The sequence below is a fragment of the Oncorhynchus keta genome, chromosome 28 (genome assembly GCF_023373465.1).
Source record: "Oncorhynchus keta strain PuntledgeMale-10-30-2019 chromosome 28, Oket_V2, whole genome shotgun sequence".
Taxonomy (NCBI): Eukaryota; Metazoa; Chordata; class Actinopteri; order Salmoniformes; family Salmonidae; genus Oncorhynchus; species Oncorhynchus keta.
Window position 1 is genome coordinate 58,366,715 of NC_068448.1, and position 24,407 is coordinate 58,391,121.

A 24,407-nucleotide genomic window follows, 5' to 3' on the forward strand; every position below is an offset into this window, starting at 1 on the left:
TTTCTGAGATACGTTTGATACTGTAACATGCCCACTGAAAGGGTTCATGGTCTCTGTAGGTGGTGAAGTGTATTTGAGTGAGTGTGGGAGCGTGTGCGAGACTGTACTAGGGAGTGTGGCAGAGTGGGTTGATTCTGTTCCAGTTACACACTCACCGATGGAGTACTTGGCCTTGAAGCCCTTGTGTGTGATGCTGTTGTCTGTGCGGAAGCGCAGGTACATGGTGGAGCCAGTGGAATGCTCGGTAGAGGGCCTGGTGTTGCCACATAGTTTTGCGAGGGAGTTAGCGTCAGAGGTGGCACCATCACGAAGCTCAACGTAGTCATAGAAACAGCTGACGACAAAACATTGGGGGTAAATCTCATGAAATAGTTTTCTTCAAAAAATGTAACAACGGAATGGTATAATATATAGCTCTTGGATCCAATCTATTAGAAACACTATTATACTCTGTACTCATATATAAGAAACATGACATAAGAACTTATAACAAGTACAGGTAAAAAGAAACATGATGAAGAATTACAACATGACGATGATATCAAATGGGACATTTTCATACTTGGACGTAGGCTCGATGTCGAATTCATCATCAAAGTCGATCTGGACAGACTCCCCGTTGGGCACAGTGATGACCCAGATACAGTCCATGTTCTGGGGGTAGTTCTGGGGGTAGTTGGGTGACGTGATATAGCCTGGAGGGTCGGAGTCACTCAACACAATGCTTCCTCCACAAGCTACAGGAGGAGAGAAAATGCATGTGATTAGGAAAGGTGTTTTCTCACATACACTTTGACTTCTATGCTCTTAAGCACAAAATACAGTGATGTCTCAATCATGTAAAAACATACATTAGAGTGTTTCTATCTAAACCTTTGATTGTCTGTGTTATAAACATTTTTATAACAATTTACTGTTATTACAGTCTCACCCTGGCTGTGGGCCTCAAAGATCAGCTTGAAGCCACTGCCCTCGTTGGTGGCGTCTGAGATGAATCGTATGTGGAGGTTGTTGTCTGTTGTCTGGGTGATGGAAGGGGGGCTGGTGCCACACAGACGACCCCCCAGAGAGGGGGCTGAGGCATCTGGACCGTTCCTCAACTAAGGTAGACAGGCGGCGGGTTAAACACACACACGGGCACACACACACACACACACAGTAACGCACGCACACACACAGAGGGGTAAGGGTAATGTTACAATCCATATCACTCCCTGGGTAAATTGAATCTGTCAGAGCAAATCACTCTTCCTGGCTATAACAAGGTTTAGTATATTATGTGTAGTGTAGTATATAACTGTGACTTTCAAAATTATTTAGGAGACTGGTTCATTCACTATATAAACTCAGCAAAAAAAGAAATGTCCTCTCACTGTCAACTGCGTTCATTTTCAGCAAACTTAGCGTAAATATTTGTATGAATATTACAAGATTGAACAACTGTGACATAAACTAAACAAGTTCCACAGACATGTGACAATCATACATGGAATAATGTGTCCCTGAAAAAAGGAGGGGTCAAAATCAAAAGTAACAGTCAGTATCTGGTGTTGTCACCAACTCCATTTACAGTGCATCTCCTCCTCATGGACTGCACCAGATTTGCCAGTTATTGCTGTGAGGTGTTACCCCACTTTTCCACCAAGACACCTGCAAGTTCCCGGACATTTCTGTGAGGAATGGCCCAAGCCCTCACTCTCCGATCCAACAGGTCCCACACGTGCTTAATGGGATTAAGATCCGGGCTCTTCGCATGGCCATTGCAGAACACTGACATTCCTGTCTTGCAGGAAATCACACACAGAACGAGCAGTATGGCTGGTGGCATTGTCATGCTGGAGGGTCATGTCATGATGAGCCTGCAGGAAGGGTACCACATGAGGGAGGAGGATGTCTTCCCTGTAATGCACAGCGTTGAGATTGCCTGCATTGACAACAAGCTCAGTCCGATGATGCTGTGACACACCGCCCCAGACCATGACGGACCCTCCACCTCCAAATGGATCCCGCTCCAGAGTACAGGCCACAGTCTAAGGCTCATTCTTTGGACAATAAACGCGAATCCGACCATCACCCCTGGTGAGACAAAACCACGACTCGTCAGTGACCACGATTAACAAGATTATCTGGTCTGATGAAACCCAAGATTGAACTCTTTGTTCTGATTGCCAAGCGTCACGTCTGGTGGAAACCTGGCACCATCCCTACGGCGAAGCATGGTGGTGGCAGCATCATGCTGTGGGGATGTTTTTCAGCGGCAGGGACTGGGATACTATTCAGGATCGAAGGAAAGATGAACGGAGCAAAGTACAGAGAGATCCTTGATGAAAACCTGCACCAGGGCGCTCAGGACCTCAGACTGAACCGAAGGTTCACCTTCCAACAGGAAAACGACCATAAGCACACAGTCAAGACAACATCCCTGAGTGGTCCAGCCAGAGCCCGGACTTGAACCAGATTGAACATCTCTGGAGAGACCTGAAAATAGCTGTGCAGTGACACTCCCCATCCAACCTGACAGAGCTTGAGAGGATCTGCAGAGAAGAATGGGAGAAACTCCCCAAATACAGGTGTGCCAAGTTTGTAGCGTCATACCCAAGAAGACTCAAGGCTGTAATCGCTGCCAAAGGTGTTTCAACAAAGTACTGAGTAAAAGGTCTGAATAGTTACATAAATGTGATATTTCATTTTAATATATTTGCAAACTTTTCTAAAAACTTGTTTTTGCTTTGTCAGTATTGTGTGTTGAATGATGAGGGGGAAAAACAATTTAATACATTTTAGAATAAGGCTGAAACGAAACAAAATGTGGAAAAAGTCAAGGGGTCTGAATAGTTCCCAAAATGCACTGTATCTCACCTCTAGGTAGTCTCCAGAGCTGCAGGCGGTGCCGAAGCCCTGGACCTGGAACGGGCTCTGGATGTTAACAGACACTCTGAAGCCTGGGGTCACCATCACGTGCCAGCTACAGTCCAGATTGGACGGGTAGTTCTCGGGGTACCGCGGGGTGGAGAGTACACCCCTGTCCACGTGCAGCAGACCACCACAACCTAGAATGAGAATTAGAAAACAATAACTTTATTGTCACTTGTCAAAGAGATACTGAGAGTTTTCTTTTCCCTTTAGATAAATACAGTCAATGATATCATCCTCTATGAAATAAAAATGATCTGCATTTGTCAAAGTCAAAGAGAAACAGAATCCAGGAAGATCAAAAACCTGATACAAACCAATATGAAATCAACAGCCTGGGATTTTAACCAATAAGACACAAGCAAGGTTAAGAGAATGAGATGTGAACCGATGACACATTAGCAGGGTAAACGACATGACATGTCAACCAAGTTAGCAGGGTCAACAACCTCCGGTGATTGGATTGCTTCAGAGAGGGTTGTGAGTGAGCTCACCCTTGGAGTAGGAAGCGTTGAAGCCCTTCCCGGAGACGCTGCTGTCTGAGGTGAAGCGGAGGAACATGGAGTCCCCTGTAGAGTGGATGGGCCCCGGCAGCTCACGGCCACACACAGTGTTCAGCAGGGGGGACAGGTTGGTTTCACCTGGGGGACGAGAACACACAATGGGGGGTAAACATTAGGAACACAAAGGAAAGGACGTGCAGTGTTTACTGAGGAGACGTGTCCATTTGCTTAGCTAAAACATAAACACACTGTACAGTGTTGTGGTTGTGACATACGGTCTCCCAGACACTAGAAAGTAAACCTCAATGTTTTACACTTCACACAAAGCTGATTAACCAGTAGTCTAGTATAAAGGTCTTACTAAACCATGGTCATGTTCAGTTTGCACGAAACAGAACACCGAGTGAAACAAACAGGCACTATCTGATTTTGTCCAATGAGAAATACTTGCTTTTTTGCTACAGTGTGGCCTAATGAACAGGATCCAGGCCTCTCTCTCACTCACCATCCCTGATGACCAGGCTGTCAAAGTAGCAGGTGGGGTAGTCCTCCATGTCCATAGACAGCAGGTTGAACTCCACAACAGAGTTAGGGGAACGAATGACCCAGGTACACTCCAGGTTAGCGTCATAGCTGTCTGGCCAGCCGGGGGAGAAGAGGAACCTGGGGCTGTAGCCTGGCATCAGAGCCCCCCCACAGGCACCTACACACACACAGAAAGAGAGATAGAAATCAGTATAGTAACACACATGAATGGGTGCATGGGCATGTGCACAAATACTCACTGGCTTAAACACACACCTGGTGCTATGGTGGGCAGGGGTCCAGAGCTCTGTATGGCTGACCATTCAATGAGGAAGCCTCTTCCCCCCACCACAGTGTCCGACTGGAACTCTAGAGTCACGGTGCTGCCGGAGCTACTGACCGAGGCGGGCAGGGATAGACCGCAGAACTTCCCCAGGGAGTAGGCGTGGATGTTGGGCCCATCAAATATCTGACCACACACAGAGAGAGGTTAGAGATTATGAAAAAGACTGGCCAAATGGTTTATGGGGTCTTATATAACATTTGTATTTTATTATTCATGTTCACAGTGAGTTTTTCAAGGACGATCGTGATCTAACATTTCCTAATATCAAAACGAAGATGACTTTCGGGGATGTTTTGAATTCTATTGAAGGAAGAGGTTGTCATTTCAAAAGAATCAGTCGCCTCGACGACGCACACCTTAAGCTGGTCATAGTAGCAGTCGTACAGGTCCTCGATGTCCATGTCTAGGAAGTGGATCTGTATGTAGTCGTCTCCAGGTACAGTGATGGTCCAGCGGTAGTCTGCGTTGTTGGGGTACGTCCGGGGGTACAGTGGAGACGCTATCTGTCCTGACGTACCTGTGATGTCATTCCCATACACTGGAGAAGGCGAGACCACATGTCCTGTGTTTAGCATACCGAGTATGGCTGGACGCATCTAAAGCCAAAGTACTGTATCTTGTCATTGAAAGCGTTTGTGCATCAGTAGAAGAAGATAGAGCATCGACAGAGATGTGATGCTGGGCATGGAGTTAACAGAACGGAGAAAGCATCTGAAGAGATGCATTGTGTCATCGAGAGAGTGGGTTGAACAGTAAGAGACTACGGCCATCAGTAGAACATGCGCATGCACGCGCCCACAAATACCCAACACACACTCACAGTGGGAGAAGGTAGCTCTGAATCCAGCTCCACTGAGAGAGGAGTCTGAGCGGAACTTGACCCACAGGATGTGGCCAATCAGAGACGTGTAGTTGGAGGGGAGGGAGACCCCACAGAACCGACCAACCAGAGCGCCTGTGGAGTTTCCCTCCCGGATCTCCAGGTAATCATTGTTACAGTCAGAACTCTGCTGCAGCTGGAACATACTGGCACAGGAGAAGTAAATAATAACTATTAGCTTAGTCATTGATGTGTGACGACCTATTTAATAACACTGTTATAACCACTGTATTTACAACTTATTCCATGGTGAAAGAACATATTATTTAATGTTCTTCCCTGAGGCAATGTCTTAAAGTATAAGAAATATTCAGAATATGTAGAAGATGCAATATGGAGGCATTTGACCATGTAATAACCCATGTAATAACCCATGTAATAACCCGTGCAATAAGTATAGGAGACTCACATGAAGGAGAGCTGGAGGCGGTTGCCGGGGGAGCTGGTGATGGTCCAGACACACTCCACGTTGGGAGGGTAGGCATCAGGGTAGTTAGGACTGTTAAAGGCCCCTGTCTCCATGAGCAAGTCCCCTCCACAGCCTAGGAGAGGAAGACGGGGTTAGGATTAGTGAGAGGAGGGTTAAGAGTTAGTCGCTGTCAGAACTGATCACTGTCAGATGATATGGAGATTTCCAAAAAGATAGGCAAGAGGCAGCAGTAGATGTGTGGAATCAAACTCAATTTCTGAAGGTACTTTAAGACCTTATGTGACACAACCATTGGGTCCCACTAATAGACGCATTACTTGAGGTGGAGCCAGTGTAGGTTGCTCTGAAGCCCTTCATGGCGACAGAGGAGTCAGAGACAAAGTTGACGACCAGGGCGTTGCTGAACGATGTGACTGGGTGAGGGATCTCAGTGCCACAGTAACGACCTGAGGGGAAAATAAATATCACCACAACTAACATGGAAAACGTCATCTACCATTGTGCTGGAGTAGTAATCAGTAATACTTCGACACAGTATTTTTTTCATGTTAAAGGCCACGTGCTGCAACAATGACATTAACCTTCACACTGGTGGGAATTTGCTTTTATGAGCATGTTACGGTACAGCCACAGCGTACCAATTTAGGAGGTGATCAGTGCTCAAATCTGCCATTTTCCACCATATACAGTTACGAGTGTAAAGGGTTGCACAGTCCTTGTTATATCCCGTTCTTGTTAATATTATTCTATAGTATGTAGCCTCAGAGGACCAGTATCCACTGTGTAGCACTGGTCTGTATTATTATATATTATTTATTTTCTGTAACATGACCTTACCAATGACTGGTGCCATGTAGTTATCTCCATCTAGGATCTCCACAGCGTCGTGGGAACAGTTGGAGTTGAGACTCTCCAGTTCAAAGTCCGTAAACGACAGGGTCACATGGTTGACTGTGCATTGGGTAGAGTGTGGAAAGAGAAAACAAGACACAGCATCACTTCAGTTTGTTACAGATAATTATCAATTACATTGTTTTTATATTGCAAAGTATCACTGGTTAATACAAATACCAAAGCTGGCAGGCCATTGAAATGAATGGAGTTGTAGTGCAGTGGATCGAGTGGTGTGTATCTGTGATGTGATTGGCTAACTCACATGGCAACTGAGCCTTGATGATCCAGCTGCAGTTCTGATTGGCTGGGTAAACAGCAGGGTACCGTGGCGATGCGATGGCCCCACCCACGTCATCTGTCAAGAAGGTGGCTCCACAAGCTGAGAGAAATAAAAGTTTCTTACCAATAAGAATCCAAACCAAAATCTACACTTTTATAACAAAATGTGTTTTATAAACATATGTTTTTCAATGTTGGAACAGACTTCGTCCACAAAAATATTTTTTATAATAAACCAGAAATGTGTTCAATGTCTCAATAACGGCTAAGAGAGGTAAAGTATATGTATCTCTATATGTATATGTATTTCTATTGCCGTGCCAGCTGTGCTGATGACACACCCTCGGAGAAGGTGGCGGCAAAGCCCCGGTGGTTGAGGCTGGCATCAGACCTGAACCGCACAAAGATGGTGTTCTGGGTGGAGGTGATGGGGGCGGGCCGTGTCTGACCACACACTTGACCCAGCAGCGGAGCAGATATACTGGGTCCATCATAGATCTACACACACACACACACACACACACACACACACACACACACACACACACACACACACACACACACACACACACACACACACACACACACACACACACACACACACACACACACACACACACACACACACACACACACACACACACGGAACGTAAAGGTGAGAAGTTGATATTCAGAATGGTAAATATGGAATAATTTCTGTTTCCTGTAGTTCAATGAAGTGAAAAAATTACATTCACCGGGTCTTTATTTAATTTTTTAAATGTTTATTTAACTAGGCAAGTCAGTTAAGAACAAATTCTTATTTACATTGACGGCCTAGGAACAGTGGGTTAACTGCCTTGTTCAGGGGCAGAACGACAGATGTTTACCTTGTCAGCTCGGGGATTCGATCTAGCAACCTTTCGGTTACTGCCCAATGCTCTGACCACTAGGCTACCTGCCTGACTCATACAGGGGCTTTTCAAAGGATAACTATTCTGTTGGCTACCTCAACGCAGTATTTCATAGCAGCTTGTATCTTACACACTGGATGCTCTTTCGCATAGACTGAATTCCACTTGTTTCCCTGAACAGAATCTGTAGCACTAGCTTTTGTCACCGACAACTAGGGCACTTGACCAGAGGGACATCAGGGTGTTAGCATTCACATCATTTCAGTAGTACTATCTGCCCTTCACTGTGTTAACAATGGGCCCTGGAAGATGACAAGAAGACGGCCAAACCACAGAGAGACAAAGAGCTCTGGCCTGTTCGCGTTTTGTCTCTCTGTGATTGGGGGGGATGGGAGGATGGTGACAAAGGCCACTTAGGACAGCAGAGGCAGTGGGAGGGACAGATTGGAAACTGCCCTCAGAACAGCGGTTGAAATTTCAATAGAATGTCTCAGTGTTCAGATGCCACGTTTCTTTCAGAGGACCTTGACATCTGTTAGTGTGGACTTGCCAACGCCGTGACATTGAGAGCGATACTGGCATAAAGACACTAGAACCACAACCACATTCCTCATTTCCTCCTCATCCCAGGAGTAATAATACCATACACACGTTATCATTCAGAAAGTAAGTCACTCACAGCTACATGGTCCCACTGGCACGTGGAGTGGAGCTCTATGTCCAGGTCAGTGAAGTTGAAGAGGACCCGGTGGCCTACGTCCACTGAGATGGTCCAGGAACAGTCCACCGTGTTGGGGTAGTTGGCGGGGTAGTTGGGGGAGTGGATCTCTCCACTGGGGGCCTTGATCGGACCTCCACATCCTAGGGAGGAAGAGAGGAGGGGGGATTTGGTGAAAACCTGTGTGTATGTGCAGTACAGTATGCGTCTACAGCCCACTATCACCCACCTCCCTGGACCTCGACCCAGCTGGCATTGAATCCTCGGCCACTGACGTAGGGGTCAGACTTGAAGCGGACTGTGACCATGTTCCCTGTGCTGGAGACCTGGAGGGGGCTGGAGGTGGTGGTGCAGAGCTGGGCCAGCCTCGGGGCTGAAAGGTCAGGGCCTCCGTATACCTGTGGAAAGACAGGGGTTAGAGATTAAGGGTTAGAGGTTGTGGAAGATACAGTTAAATGGTGGTGGTGGACAGAGAGCTGACAGGTCTGGACCTAGTGAAATTCTTGTGTTCCAAGCTCCAACAGTGCAGTAATATCTAACAATACACACTAGTCTAAAAGTAAAATAATATAATGAAGAATTATTGTCGTATGAGCAATGTGTGAGCAATGTGCTAATGTTATGGGATGTATAGATATTATGGACAGTATGTCAATATAATATGTAGTATATCTGAAGAATACTTGGATAGAACAGTATATATACAGCATAAGTTGAACTGGAATACAGTATATATATATATATAAAACAGTATGTAAACATTAAAGTGACCAGTGTTCCATTCAATATGTGTAGATGAAGGGGAGGAGACAATTGAGACATGGATTGTGTATGTGTGCCATTCAGAGCGTTAATGGGCAAGACAAAAGATTTAAGTGGCTTTGAAAGGGGTATGGTGGTAGGTGCCAGGCTCCCTGGTTTGAGTGTGTCAAGAACTGCAACGCTGCTGGGTTTTTCATGCTCAACAGTTTCCTGTGTGTATCAAGAATGGTCCACCACCCATAAGACATCCAGCCAATTTGACACAACTGTGGAAAGCATTGGAGTCAACATGGGCCAGCATCCCTGTGGAACGCTTTCGACACCTTGTAGGTTCCATGGCCCGACGAATTAAGGCTTTTCTGTGGGCAAAAAGGCGATGCAACACAATATTAGGAAGTTGTTCCTCATGTTTTGTACACTCAGTGTACAAACAACCTGATGTAGCAACAACGGGCCATTGAAGGGAACAAAGACCCTACAGAAAACATATTTGGACTGTCACTGCATATTTAGAGCTGAGGTTCACTTAACTATGTTCATATCCTTATCTATGCTCATTTGTCTGGTTTAAAAATAGGACATATGGGAATCAAATTAGCTAATTGTCAGACCATCCTTCACATGTGTTGCTGGACTACAGATGGTTTCCTCATTAACAAACATCTTTGGTCAGTTACAGGACAGGAAGAAGCAGCTGATAACCACATGATGATGAAGTGACATTTGTGGGACGTTAGGGTGTGGCACCAGCCTTTGGGATTGTGGGTAGTTTGACAGTGGCCGGGGCTAGTCCAGCATTGGAGGCAGTTGGACCAGAAAAAGGCCAGCTAGCTAGCTCCCTAAGCTGTGATTTCCTGGTCAGTTCTGCCCCACTGGCTCCATTCACTGTTCTGTCTAGTGGTAGACAGCATTCCACTGGCGTGAGCTACTCTGCTCTAGGCCCTCTGGGTACAGCTAGCACAGGAGGGAGTACAACACAACTCTGGCAGAATCAAATACATACTCCCTAAGAGCCACACCAACACACACATTGACACACCACACACATTACCTCCAGTACGTCATAGTTGCAATCAGGGTGGTACTCCACATCAAACTCATAGATGGTAATGGTGATGCTGCTTCCTGTGGCAGTCTGAATGTACCAGAAACACTCTCTGTTGTCGGGGTATCTGTTGGGGTATCCTGGGCTGTTGAAGGAACCCGTGGGACCAGATAGATCCCCACCGCAACCTGTAGGGGGCCACACTGAGTCAGTGAGGCTGATGGAGACAAGGGGTGGGTCCCACTAATCTCTCCTTTAACCTGAAGTGTATACTTGCTCACCACTTCCCATACATCTAAAAGCATTGGAGTGTTGAAGCTATGGGTTAGTTGGAGTTTCCACCATATTTGCTATACCAGTCCTTTCAAATCATTGACGGGAAGTGAACAAGTGCAAGATGGGAGGAAAGAGGTAATTGGAACACAGTGATAGGAAAGATGGAAGAGATGCTGGTTAGTGTTGGTCACAGAGACTAATCATGACAACAATCCACCTGTCATTATAAGTGTGTAATTTCATACAGTATTTATACAGTTGATTACCAACTAAACAGATCCTGTCCATACTGTATGAGGTGTTACCATACTACACCAATGCAATTACACAGAGCAATTTACCTCTAGTAGGGGGCAAACAAACTAGACCATCGACATGTTCCTGCAAAAGTCATGCTGTTGTCACAATATTAAACATGAACAAGATTAACCATGATGATAACACGTTCACATGAGTTGGCAACGCAACATTAACCAAACAGATGCACATTCCCCAAAACCTTGACTGCCAGAGCATGTCCTATTTTTCCATAAAGACACATGGACCTCACTAAACACTTCACACGGATATGTGTTTGCAGGGCTTGGAAGATCCTAGTGGGCTCAACATAGGAGGGCTAACGATGTTGAGAGTCCAGGTAAAGAATGAGGGGTGTTGCAGCTCTGTTGGTGTTATTGTGTGGTGGTCGGACTGGGCCAGAGATCGAGGGGATATTCACAGGGAATGAGATCACTTCTGAGATACATGTGGAGGGAGAGAGGGCAGAAAGTCAGGAAGCTAATAGTCAAATCCTAGAAGACTCAGGGAGAAGCTGCCAGCCTGACATTTATTTTACTGATAAAGATAGAAGGAATGGAGGCCAGGCTGAAAGCGACTGAGGAGGAGCTAAGCAGCTAGGTGTCTACAGTGGCTGTCCTACAGACTGAGATCAAAGGTATCACTTAATAGACTATTTAACCCGTTAGACCTGTTATTTTTCTCTTTTAATAATAAATAATGGATTCAAAATTGGCTGATTCATAAACTGAGCTCACCTTAACTCTCTGCTGTTTTGTCCATTATGGTTAAGGTCTGTAATGTCTCAAACGATGGCCCTTAAAAACACTTCTACTTACAATACAACGGCTCAAGCATTGGAGTTGAGAGCCAGCGTGAGGCAGGTGGAGCCTAGTTGAGTCTGAAAGCTCGCTAAAGCTTACATCCCAACTGAGCACCACAGTGGTTGAGCTCAGGGACTTGAAGGCCAGACTGACAGGGGCGGAGTCTACAGTGGCTACCCTACAGACAGTGAATGAAGGTAATACGAAATTCATAGATTTACACTACGCCCTTTCAATAATCGGTCTTGAAAGCTTGCTATTCATATTTCTCCAGGTCTTACATCCCAACTGGGCATCACAGTGGCTGAGCTCAGGGACATGGAGAGCCAGATGGGGGAGCTGAAGCAGAACATTGTTACCTGCATTCTACAATCTCATTTACAGAGTCTGTGGTCATGACAGTTATTTTGTTTAAAGATTGTGAGTATCATTTCCATTCCAAATCGTACAGTATTATCCCCCGAGCATACGGTATTCACAAGCTGTCAAATTCTGATTTACGATTGTTATTAATGATCTGTATATTATCAATGTGTTCCTTAATATCATCAAACATTTTTAACGTTGAAAGGGTTAGGCTAACTTCCTTTCCCAATGTTTGGATGAAATATGCTAATACTGTAACTGTTCACTATAGTTTGTTACAGCATTTAACATGAGTGATTATATCACTCAAGCTCAAACACTCTGCAGGTACCCTGGCCAAACCAAAGGCGGCATTCTTAGCTGGACGAGGTGTCGGGTACGTCGGACACCACCCTGATCTACAGCAAGATCTACAGCAAGACGCTTATAGCCCAAATACAGGTCCTATTTACATCGTGAATAATGAAGACAACTGCATTATGGTCTATTGCACAACTTGTCTACATTAATCTCTATCACTTCACATAATATCATAACTACAATGCAGGCCAATATTTTACGTCGCTGATGATAAATGGTCAATTACTTGTAACTTCTAAGGGAAACAGCGCTGGCGACTGGGCTAGTGTATCGAATGGGATCACTGTGCAGTTGGAGGAAGGGAATGAGATCTATGTTCGTCTATGGGAATCCAGATAGGTCTATGACGATCAAGATCATTTCAGCAACATCAATGGCATCCTGCTATTCACTCAGTAAATCTCAGTGTTGTGGAATATAAATAAAAGCAGGGGACCGAATGGCTAGTGAACAATTTGTAAAAATGATACTGTGTGTACACTGCATGTGTTGCAAATGGGAATGCAAATGTCCGTAATTGTGCAATGAAGAGCACAAACAATCTGTAAACGACTTCGAGCTAATTACAACTTCTTCAATATTAACCAAATTGGAGTGTAATACTTGATGAAAAATCAACAGGAATGCTGGCCTCTAAACTTTGTGGCATCTCTTATCTTCCATAAGCTTCTTACAGCTTTCCAGGTAGTCTTGATCTAACTTTTCCTTTGGACTAGCTCCCCAGACTAGCTCCCCAGACTAGCTCCCCAGACTAGCTCCCCAGACTAGCTCCACAGACTAGCTCCACAGACTAGCTCCACAGACTAGCTCCACAGACTAGCTCCACAGACTAGCTCCACAGACGAGCTCCCCAGACTAGCTCCACAGACTAGCTCCACAGACGAGCTCCACAGACTAGCTCCACAGACTAGCTCCACAGACGAGCTCCCCAGACTAGCTCCACAGACGAGCTCCACAGACGAGCTCCCCAGACGAGCTCCCCAGACGAGCTCCCCAGACTAGCTCCAGACTAGCTCCCCAGACTAGCTCCCCAGACTAGCTCCCAGACTAGCTCCACAGACTAGCTCCACAGACTAGCTCCACAGACTAGCTCCACAGACTAGCTCCCCAGACTAGCTCCACAGACTAGCTCCCCAGACTAGCTCCACAGACGAGCTCCCCAGACGAGCTCCCCAGACTAGCTCCAGACTAGCTCCCCAGACTAGCTCCACAGACTAGCTCCACAGACTAGCTCTGTGTTGTAAATCATTGAATATCCCTGAAACATGGGATTACTTTAAATTAGGAGTGTATTTTATGACAAATGCATATTCTACCACAAGTAGTCACATTTGACAATTTCTCTTGCCAATTCCCTCCATTCAGTCTTATACTAAATAATTCAACACAGAACACTTTGGCTGTACTTTAGGCCTATTTACAATGAATCGTCCAGTAACATTGGGTGTTTGGGCCAGGCCCTTCCCTATGTGGGAGTGTGGGCAGGGGGAGTTCCCAGAGTTGTTTGGGAAAGAAGTGAAGAGTAGGAATAGATGACATCATAATGGAACACAGCAGTAAGAGGAAGGGGGGGGGGCGTGGTATTTGTGGTCCCTCTCCGATCTAGCTAGTAAAATGTGATACTCATACTAACAGTCAGACCTGGTTTTAAATACTATTTGACATATTTGCTCTAGCTTACCTGGAGTGCCAGATGGGCGGGTTTTGCTGGTCAAAAGTACTCCACTATGAAGGGAATAGGGTGCCATTTTGGACATAGACAGTTTGTTGTGTAAGGTTGTTATGGTTCTATTACTTATAGTCGTATTGTGATTGTGTTGTGGTACAAGAGTTAGTTGTGGTTGTGTTTGTGGTCTCACCGTTCTGGTACCAGAGCATCTGGAAGCCCGTCATGGCAATTGAGGAGTCAGTGCTGAACACCATATGAAGGGAGGAGCTAGTGGTGGTGTTAGCCGGAGGGGGCGTGCTCCCACAGTACGAGCCAATCAGAGGGGCTTGATCATTGGGACCATTGTACAGCTGGGGAAAATATCAAGACAGGTTAGGAACTAGCTATTCTGAGAAAACTGAATATATATTAGAATAAAGCTACAAATACAAGCATACACATATTTGGCTTCACGGGACTTCAGAGCTACAGGAAATGTAGATGAATTCAAACATATGTACTAATAACCTGAAATATGGCTTCCTATTGTAAACATACTGTATTAGTATAGTGGTGATGTGGTGACAATGCAAGAATAAGCTCCATTGTCTTGGCATGGTGTATTCTTATGTAACAGACCAGAACAGAGAGAGGGGAGGAGAGAGGAGATGAGATTAATGAATCCTGACATATTCTGAGGCCTGAAAGGGAGGTGGAAACTGGGGGAGGGGGGGGGTCTAATCTAAGAAGGGCAGTGCCTTCAGAAAGTATTCACACTCCTTGAATTTCTCCACATTTTGTTGTGTTACAGCCTGAATTTAAAATGGATTAAATAGAGATTTTGTGTCAGTGGAATTATTAATAAAAAATGAAAAGCAAAATATTCAACACCATTGTTATTACAAGCCTAAATAAGTTACGCAGTAAAAAAAAGTTCTTAACAAGTCACATAATAAGTTGCATGGACTCACTCTGTGTGCAATATTTGTCACATGTACCAAATACAGTGCAATTTTTAAGTAACAAAAAAAGGTATTAAGTGAACAATAGATAAGTAAGGAAATAAACAACAACAGTAAAAAGACAGTGAATAATAACAATAGCGAGGCTATATACAGTAGCGAGGCTATATACAGTAGCGAGGCGATATACAGTAGCGAGGCGATATACAGTAGCGAGGCTATATACAGGCCCTGGTTAGTCGGGCTGATTGAGGTAGTATGTACATGTAGATATGGTTAAAGTGACAATGCATATATGATAAACAGAGAGTAGCAGTAGCGTAAAAGAGGGGTTGGCGGGTGGTGGGTGTCGGGACACAATGCAGATAGTCCGGGTAGCCAATGTGTGGGGGCGCCGTCGGGCTAATTGAGGTAGTAATGATGTACTGGGCCATACGCACCACCCTCTCAAGTGCCTTGAGGTCAGAGGCCGAGCAGTTGCCGTACCAGGCAGTGATACAACCAGTCAGGATGCTCTCAATGTTGCAGCTGTAGAACCTTTTGAGGATCTGAGGACCCATGCCAAATCTTTTAGTTTCCTGAAGGGGAATAGGCTTTGTCGTGCCCTCTTTACAACTGTCTTGGTGTGTTTGGACCATTCTAGTTTGTTGGTGATGTGGACACCAAGGAACTTGAAGCTCTCAACCTGCTCCACTACAGCCCTGTCGATGAGAATTGGGTTGTGCTCGGTCCTCCTTTTCCTGTAGTCCACAATCATCTCCTTAGTCTTGGTTATGTTGAGGGATAGGTTGTTATTCTGGCACCACCCGGCCAGGTCTCTGACCTCCTCCCTATAGGCTGTCTCGTCGTTGTCGGTGATCAGGCCTACCACTGTTGTGTCATTTGCAAACTTAATGATGGTGTTGGAGTCGTACCTGGCCACGCAGTCGTGTAATAGTGTATAATAGAGTATAATAATACGTGTTTAACATTCTTTTTAAATGACTACCTCATCTCTATAACTCGAACATACAGTTATTTGTAAGGTCTCTCAGTCGAACAATACATTTCAAACACAGATTCAACCACAAAGACCAGGGAGGTTTTCCTACACCTCGCAAAGGGCACCTATTGGTAGATGGGTAAAAGCAGACACTGATTATCCCTTTGAGCATGGTGAATTATTCATTACACTTTGGATGGTGTATCAATACACCCAGTCACTACAAAGATACAGGTGTCCTTCCTAACTCAGTTGCCAGAGAGGAAGGAAACCACTCTGGGATTTCACCATGAGGCCAATGGTAACTTTAAAACAGTTACAGAGTTTAATGGTTGTGGTAGGAGAAAACTGAGGATGGATCAACAAACTTGTAGTTATTCCCCAATACTAATGACAGAGAGAAAATAAGGAAACCAGTACAGAATAAAATATTCCAAAACATGCAATGTGTTTACAATAAAAACACTACAGAAGAACATGTGGCAAAGAAATGCACTTTATGTCCTGAATACAAAGCATTATGTTTGGGGCAAATCCAACACAATACATCACCGTGTACCACTCTTCATATTTTCAAGCATGGTGGTGGCTGCATCATGTTATGGGTATGCTTGTCATCGGCAAGGACGAAGGAGTTTTTCAGGATTAAAATAAACGGAATAGAGTTAAGAAGAGGCAAAATTCTAGAGGAAAACCTGGGTCAGCCTGCCTTCCAACAGATACTGGGAGTCAAATTCACCTTTCAACAGGACAATAACCTAAAACACAAGGCCAAACATACACTGGAGTTTCTTACCAAGACGACATTGAATGTTCCTGAGTGGCCTAGTTACAGTTTGACTTAAATCTATGGCAAGAATTGAAAATGTTTGTCTAGCAATGATCAACAACCAACTTGACAAGAAGAACTGAGACAGTTGAGGGAGCGTGGCAACTGGCACACTGACTGCAGAAATGTTCACCAAAGCTGTTGCCAGAGATTTGAATGTTAATTTCTCAGCCATAAGCCGCCTCCAATGTCATTTTAGAGAATTTGGCAGTACGTCTGACAGGCCTCACAACTGCAGACCACATGTATGGTGACGTGTGGATGAGCGATTTGTTGATGTCAACGTTGTGAAAAAGATTGGATCGATGTGTGCGACAGCATGTTCCAGTTCCCGCCAATATCCATCAACTTCGCACAGCCATTGAAGAGTGGGACAACATTCCACAGGTCACAATCAACAGCCTGATTAACTCTATGCGAAGGAGATGTGTCCTATGACTCCTATGCGCCTAAAAACTCACCAAATTCACTGAGAATACATTACATAGGATGAAGAAACAATACTCTGTACCGCAGCTCCATACTACTTGTCAGACATCCTCTTTCTTGTGCTTTTTGAGGTGAAACGAGCCAATAGCTATCACACACTCCGGACTTGTGGTTTGAATTGAAGCAGGCAGTCCATAAGCGCAGACAAAGGATATCAAGGATCTGGAAAGATTCATTATGGAGGAATGGTCTAAGATCCCTCCCAATGTGTTCTCCAAGCTCATATTTTTTTTAAATAAAAGGGCTCATTGTCATTATCCTCGCAAGGGTAAGGTGCTAGAGTATTGAAAACGGGTGTTAAAAATGTACCCATCTTTTTTAGACAGTTTAATTTGTATTACTTGTTCAATCAAATCTATTTCACTGACCATCTGTATTTGTATAACATATTATAATTGTCCAAATGTTAATAGCATACAATATAGCTCAGTATGTGTATTATTTATTTGATGTAGTATTTTTTGCTCATCTTTATCAATGGTGCCAATAATTATGGATCCCACTGTATGTCTACATGTCAGTGAATGGATTTAGAGGCCTAAGATTGAAGAGGTGAAATTAAAGCTGGATAGATGAATCATTCCCTGTTAAGACCTCTGTGTTATTGATGTTAACTTCCTCTACCTCATCTGCACTAACCAGGCCATTCATTCTACGGGGGTTAGAGGTCGGATGTTAGACCAGGTAATGACGAGGATGAAGAATATGACCTTTCATGTAATACAAAGCTTGACATCTCAGATTCATTACATCCAAAAGTAAACAAACAGAAAGATTACCATAAGCCTGTGGATATACTGTGAGGACTAAAGAACAACGCAGACCAATATAACTACAGAGTTGAATTACGATTGTGTAATGTGTTATTTGGTGATTTGCAACAAGGTTATCGTTCCCTCAGTTACAATCAACATTATTTGAGAGTACAATGTCATGACAATCTTCACGAGACATTTCTGTTCTGTACACTGAAAATTATTAAATGTTTGGCATTCATTTCGACCAGGGTCCATAGGGGTGTCATTTGTGCCATACAGTGTTCTGAGTAAAATACTCAGACTGGCACCATAAAGTTGCAGGTCTGTGGAATAGAGTAGAGGCAACAAAAACAGTGGTGAGATCAGCCTAGCCAAATAGAGGGGCAGCAGGAGGAGGTGAATTACCAGTCTCCAGGAAATCTAGACCCGCACAGAATGAGTCTATTTAACAACAAGAGCCCATGATGTCATCCATGTGTGCTGGGGTTGTCATGGTGACCAGGGGGCGAGTTGAAAACAGCACTATTTTGTTTCCACAAAGACATTTATTTCCAGTGAGTGAGTTAGATGAAGAGCCATAGAACTCACTTGTATTATGTAAGCCATGAAAGGTCCGCCTTGTAGCATGTTCTAAGAAATTGGGTCTTCCTTGAAAATCATGTTAAAAGGAACCCCTGAAGAAAAAACCTGTGAGAACTTGTGCAGATCACAGGAAACTGTCTATCAACTACTTCCCATGCAGGTTTCAGTCACATTCTATTTCAGCTCAGTCCAGGACACTAGTAACTATTGTACAGAAATCCAACTTCTCACTAAGAAATATATTTTTAAAAATTGCATCAAAAACTCACACCTATCAGGTAATGTCAAAAGTGTTGATGCATGTAGTGAGAACCAGTCACTGTGTACACTATCTCCAGAGTATAAGCAGAGTCAGCGGTCCATCTGTCTCCTACTCACTGTCCATGTGGTGAGTCAGTAGAGCACAGCAGAGGAAACTGATACTTCCTCCCAGAATTGAATAGGCCAACCCATCACCAATGACTACTATAACACGCAACACTAATCACATGAAGGGGGTTCTGACCTCCTGACCTGACGATGCCTTTCCTGGAGTGATGTCATCCGGGAGAACAGAAAGCTCAGGCCAGGTCAACAGGGACAGTTTCTCAGGTTCAACCTCTATCATTAGATCCATTCAGTTTCCAAATGTTATGATGGTACTCTGATTAGAGTTCATTAAACCGCACTAGCATCACATTATCTTGCACTGTTTCCCAAAGGGCGCCACCCACCTTGACGTAGTCGAAACTACAGACGCTGGTCTGCTCCAGGTCAAAGGTCATGAAGGTGTAGTTGATGGTGTTGCCCATGGAGGCCTGGATGGTCCAGCTACACAGGGAGTTGTGGGGGTAGGTGTTGGGGTAGTTCAGAGACTCAATCGCCCCACGCGCCTGGTTGGCGATCAGCACACCTTGACAGTCTACGGAAGACAGAGAGTGAGCTCATAGTAACGTATTTAGTGAATTTAGAAGTATTCCATTTACTAGATTTCATGGTGATATAAGGATATATTTGCTTGTTACCAAAATATATTCCAATATTAAAAGGAATTAAATGTACATTGTGTTTTAGGACAGAAATGTCAAGCTTAAGCATGAGAGACAACAAAAAGGCAAACGTTGTACTTTTCAACTGAGAGTCAAACTGAAAGTGTGTGTAAATCTTCAGAGCAGAGCTGACCTCTCTGTATAAACCTAAGTGACAATTAGTGTTCCAGGGCCAGAATGAGAACATGAGTCCAGGGCCAAATTGGAAAGCGCTGTGACAGAAACAAAACAAGATAGACTTCACTAAGAGTGACCTCTTGTTCTTTCAGCATGACTTCCAGAAAGCCCATTTGACAACACTGACAATACGAACAAAAGCCAGTCCCCACTCTGACATTCTTTTGTAGTGCGAGTACCTCTGGCAACTCGGTCTCCTCACCTCACAAACCTCAAGAGTGCTTTCCCTAACCCCATTTCCATGGAAACCAAACAAAAGGCACCCTGGGATACCACTTGTAAGCCTCTTAGGTATGGTACGGCATGAACTGTAGTAAGTTTTACTGTATCTCAAGATTCAAATGTAACTATGTCAAAGTAAACATGTACAAAATTGGATAACAAGAAAGTAAAATGGAACATACAAAATGATAACAAAATCAACATGAGCGTACCAGCTCAAGCAGCAAACAGAGATGGCTGAATGTCTTTGGAAAGCCAGATGGCTTATAATCACCCAACAGCTCCATTAGGACACGTTGACACATCAATTACATGGAGTGGCTACTGGGGAGGTATATTTGCGTAAAGCTAGACTCGTGTGTGCGTGTGTGTGTGTGTGTGTGTGTGTGTGTGTGTGTGTGTGTGTGTGTGTGTGTGTGTGTGTGTGTGTGTGTGTGCGTGTGTTTGAGAGAGATAGATGCTCACTGGTTGTATACATGGCCACGAAGCCTCCAGCTGCGACGACACTGTCTGTGCGTAGTTTCACATAGAGCTCACTCCTACTTGAGTTGATTGGGGCGGGCAACTGAGACCCACACAGGTTGGCCAGCTGTGGAGCATTAGTGCTGTTCCCATCGTACACCTACGGACAGACGGGCGGACGGATGGGCAGGCAGGCAGACAGACATTATGTTAGATATCGAAAGGGGCAAGGGATATGCTTTTCTTTCAGCAACGTCATAAACACATGTTGTCTCTCCTGTTCAATTTCAGTTTGTACTGACTGACTGTTATGTGGGTGTGATAACCTTGAACAGTGCTCTGTACTCACGGCCAGGTAGTCATATGTACAGCTGGTGCTGGACTCCAGATCGAAGTCACCAAAGCTGAGAGTGATCAGGCTCCCAGCGCCGGCCTTGATCAGCCAGTAGCACTCAGCGTTAGTGTGGTAGGGTAGGGGGTAGTTAGGAGAGGAGAACCCTCCCGAACTGGTGGTCAGAGTACCTCCACAACCTAGGTTGGGAAAGGGCATGAACAAAAGGAGAGGAATAGGAGGAGAGAGGTACAAACAGAGGGGTGGAGTTAAGATTCGGAGTAGTTCAAGTATAGTACATTTTAGGGTATGTATCACAATACCTGTTGAAGATGATGCTAATGAAATAGACATTTCTCCCACACACCCACCTGTCTGCGTGCCGTCCCAGTGTGCCCTGAAGCCAGGGAGGGTGACAGAGGAGTCAGAACGGAACATGAGCCACAGGCGGTTGCTATGGGACACCATCATTGGAGGCCTCTGGTTGGAGCAGAACTTGCCAATCAGAGGAGAGGTTTCATAACCGCCATCTCTGTGGGACAGAGAAAACCGTGGGAGATACAAATAGTGGCATTTAAGTTGCTGGCTATATTAACAGCTTTCGTCTCGTCACGCTTGCTGACATAGTTCTCATTTGATTCCAATCACATTATTGTACATTGGTTTCACAGTCACTCACTTTGGCATGGGTTCTCTTGCCTGGCTAGCTGCTAACTACACCAAAATGAATGCTCAAGTGAAATTGAATCATACAACTGACAAACATCCTTCTGTAACAGCTGAATAAGATCAGGCCCGTTATGACTGGGTGCTCACCTGATCTCTACATAGTCGAAAGCACAGTTGGGTGGTGAGCCCTCCATATTAAAGTCAGTGAAGTTGAGCATGATCTGCATGTTGACCCCAACGATGATCTTATAGATACACTGGCGGTTGTTGGGGTAGTTACTGGGAAAGTTAGGAGAGCTGAGTTCTCCTGTAGGGGAGGTGAAAGTCTCACTACAGTCTGGGGAAGACATGAGAGGAATAGGATTTAGTGAATATGAGGGGAAAGAGATGGGGTTAACATAAGGTTAGTCTTGCAGTACCAGACCTCAACACCATAACACCAACACCATAAAGGGGTAATGTTGTGTGCAGTAAATTACAGTACCATTCAAGCAAGAGGCAAAGCATTGGTCAAACTCAGATATAATCTTCTACTTTACTACTGCCATCTTTTCTGTATGTTTTCTTTATTTTGTTATAAAGGTTTGAACCCCCTCTAACCCTGGTATCGCATCTATTTTATGTGACAAGTTATTTTCTATTTTTCTGTTAATTTGAATTCTTGATGTTGTTGAGGGTAACAGTACTCGTAGTGGCGGTGATTTCTTCTTCCTAACCCTCATATATCACAGATTTTATGTGACTTATTCTGTGAATGAATGTGTTGTTGGGAGGGGGGGGTTGTAAATGGAAAAAACAGTTGCCAAGGGTAACCGTAATGTTTCTTGTTGCCGAGGGTAACCGTACCGGTGGTGGCATCGATGGAGACATAGTTGGCAGAGAAGCCTTCGGTTGCTAGGCTGACGTCGGAGACAAAGAGGACAGTCATCAGGTTGTCTGTGCTGGTCAGAGAGGGAGGGACGGACCGACCGCAGTACCTGGAAAGAGATAGGGGGAAAAAAGGGTTATTCCTTCCCAAACAATCAACAGAAGTTAACTGAAGTTTGAGTTGATGTGGAGTTGGGAGCAAATTATCACGAGAGTGAATCACTTCTAGAGTGCATATTGACTTTGAATCATGCCAAGGTTCACACACATTAACATGATTTATGGTAATCACCATATTGCCACGGGTTCTTAACACCTTGACATGGGTTTGTTTGCGTATACTGGACTCTACCTGCCAAGCTTGGTCCCAGTCGCCACGGTGCCATTGTCATACACCTCCACGTAGTCATAGTTACAGCTGATGTGGTACTCCATGTTGAAGGAGGTGAAGGACAGGCGGATGAGGTTGCCTGGGGCGACAGAGATGTACCAGGTGCAGTTGGCTCCATGGGGGTAGTTGTTGGGATGGCCAGGGCTGGTGAGGGAGCCCGATGGGGCATTAAGAGTAGCGCCACAACCTGGGTTGTATCAAACAGGGAAACAGGTTCAAAATTACTATTCTTTTCACACCTCATTCATAGTCAACACAATTCATATATTTTTTAAATATTATACAGAGACAAAGGATTTGTCCCAGGACACATAGGCTCACAGATACCACTCACTGACAACACATACACACTACTAGATACTTGAGCTTTAAGTTAAGGCAGAATAAACTACATATCTCATGAGTGCCAAGGGCTTACCCTCCATAGCAGAGTCATAGGCTGCGGTGAAGCCATGGTTGGAGACAGACGAGTCAGTCTTGAAGCGGATGTACATGGACCTTTGGGTGGACTGGAGCATGGCTGGCATGGTGTTGCCACAGTATGTACCAATCAGAGGAGAGCTCACCGTGGAGCCGTCCCTTACCTGGGGGAGATAAGGAGAGAAAGAGCGAAAGAAAGAGAGCGAGTAAGAAAGAGCGAAAGAAAAAGAGGGCGAGAGAGCGAGGGAGAGAGAGAGAGGGAGAGAGAGCGAGAGAGAGAGAAGTAGAAAGAAAGAAAGAAAGAAAGAAAGAAAGAAAGAAAGGAGAGGGAAAGAGAGAGAAAGGAGTGAAAGATAGAAAGAAAGAGCGAGAGAGAGAGAAAGAAAGCGAGAGAGAGAAAGAAGAGAGAGCGAGAGAGAGAGAGAAATAGAAGGAAAGAAAGAAAGAAAGAAAGAAAGAAAGAAAGAAAGGAGAGAGAAAGAGAGAGAAAGAAAGAGTGAGCGAGAGAGAAAGAAAGCGCGCGAGAGAGAGGAAGAAATAAAGAAAGAACATTTTGCATGAGGGTCTGCTATACAAATTGATGGAAAGTGGTGTTGGGGATTAAACATTATAAAATACAAGTACACAAACAACAAGTGTGCAGTTAAAACTGGAAAAACAACACACACATTTCTTTCCACAGGGCCTTAGGGTGAGACAGGGATGCAGCTTAAGCCCCACTCTCTTCAGCATATATACTGACTAGTACAAGGGTACTACAACAGTCTGCAGCACCCTGCCACACCCTACTAGAATTTGAAGTAAAATGTCTGCTGTTTGCTGATTATCAGGTGCTTCTGTCCCCAACCAAGGAGGGTCTACAGCAGCACCTAGATCTTCTGCACAGATTCTGTCAGACCTGGGCCCTGACAGTAAATCTCAGTAAGACAAAAATAATGGTGTTCCAAAAAAGGTCCAGTTGCCAGGACCACAAAAAAACAAATTCCATCTAGACACCGTTGCCCTAGAGCACACAAAAACTATACATATCTCATCCTAAACATTGGCGCCACAAGTAACATCCACAAAGCTGTGAAGGATCTAAGAGACAAGGCAAGAAGGGCCTTCTATGCCATCAAAAGGAACATAACATTTGACATACCAATTAGGATCCGGCAAAAAATACCTGAATCAGTAATGGAACCCATTTCCCTTTATGGTTGTGAGGTCTGGGGTCCTCTCACAAATCAACCATTTACAAAATGGGACAAACACCAAATTGAGACTGCATGCAGAATTCTGAAAAAATATCCTGCGTGTA

At 44.6% G+C, this 24,407-nt stretch overlaps 1 protein-coding gene across 1 annotated transcript in view; it reads right to left on the minus strand.

Annotated features, from left to right (window-relative positions):
* cubn (cubilin (intrinsic factor-cobalamin receptor)) overlaps window positions 1-24,407 on the minus strand; it is a 52,301-nt gene that overhangs the window by 16,392 nt on the left and 11,502 nt on the right. Inside the window, exons 19-44 of the mRNA XM_052483322.1 lie at window positions 23,106-23,271; window positions 22,649-22,874; window positions 22,276-22,406; window positions 21,577-21,766; window positions 21,132-21,292; window positions 20,779-20,960; window positions 20,433-20,589; window positions 19,254-19,441; window positions 14,150-14,309; window positions 10,195-10,376; window positions 8,611-8,779; window positions 8,343-8,524; window positions 7,112-7,268; window positions 6,754-6,870; window positions 6,435-6,548; window positions 5,915-6,043; window positions 5,577-5,709; window positions 5,108-5,313; window positions 4,644-4,825; window positions 4,218-4,410; window positions 3,922-4,119; window positions 3,408-3,554; window positions 2,860-3,050; window positions 932-1,100; window positions 563-737; window positions 156-334 (exon numbers count right to left, since the gene is read on the minus strand). Coding sequence (XP_052339282.1) covers window positions 156-334; window positions 563-737; window positions 932-1,100; window positions 2,860-3,050; window positions 3,408-3,554; window positions 3,922-4,119; window positions 4,218-4,410; window positions 4,644-4,825; window positions 5,108-5,313; window positions 5,577-5,709; window positions 5,915-6,043; window positions 6,435-6,548; window positions 6,754-6,870; window positions 7,112-7,268; window positions 8,343-8,524; window positions 8,611-8,779; window positions 10,195-10,376; window positions 14,150-14,309; window positions 19,254-19,441; window positions 20,433-20,589; window positions 20,779-20,960; window positions 21,132-21,292; window positions 21,577-21,766; window positions 22,276-22,406; window positions 22,649-22,874; window positions 23,106-23,271 — 4,384 coding nt within the window. The remainder of the gene's footprint in view (window positions 1-155; window positions 335-562; window positions 738-931; window positions 1,101-2,859; window positions 3,051-3,407; window positions 3,555-3,921; window positions 4,120-4,217; window positions 4,411-4,643; window positions 4,826-5,107; window positions 5,314-5,576; window positions 5,710-5,914; window positions 6,044-6,434; window positions 6,549-6,753; window positions 6,871-7,111; window positions 7,269-8,342; window positions 8,525-8,610; window positions 8,780-10,194; window positions 10,377-14,149; window positions 14,310-19,253; window positions 19,442-20,432; window positions 20,590-20,778; window positions 20,961-21,131; window positions 21,293-21,576; window positions 21,767-22,275; window positions 22,407-22,648; window positions 22,875-23,105; window positions 23,272-24,407) is intronic.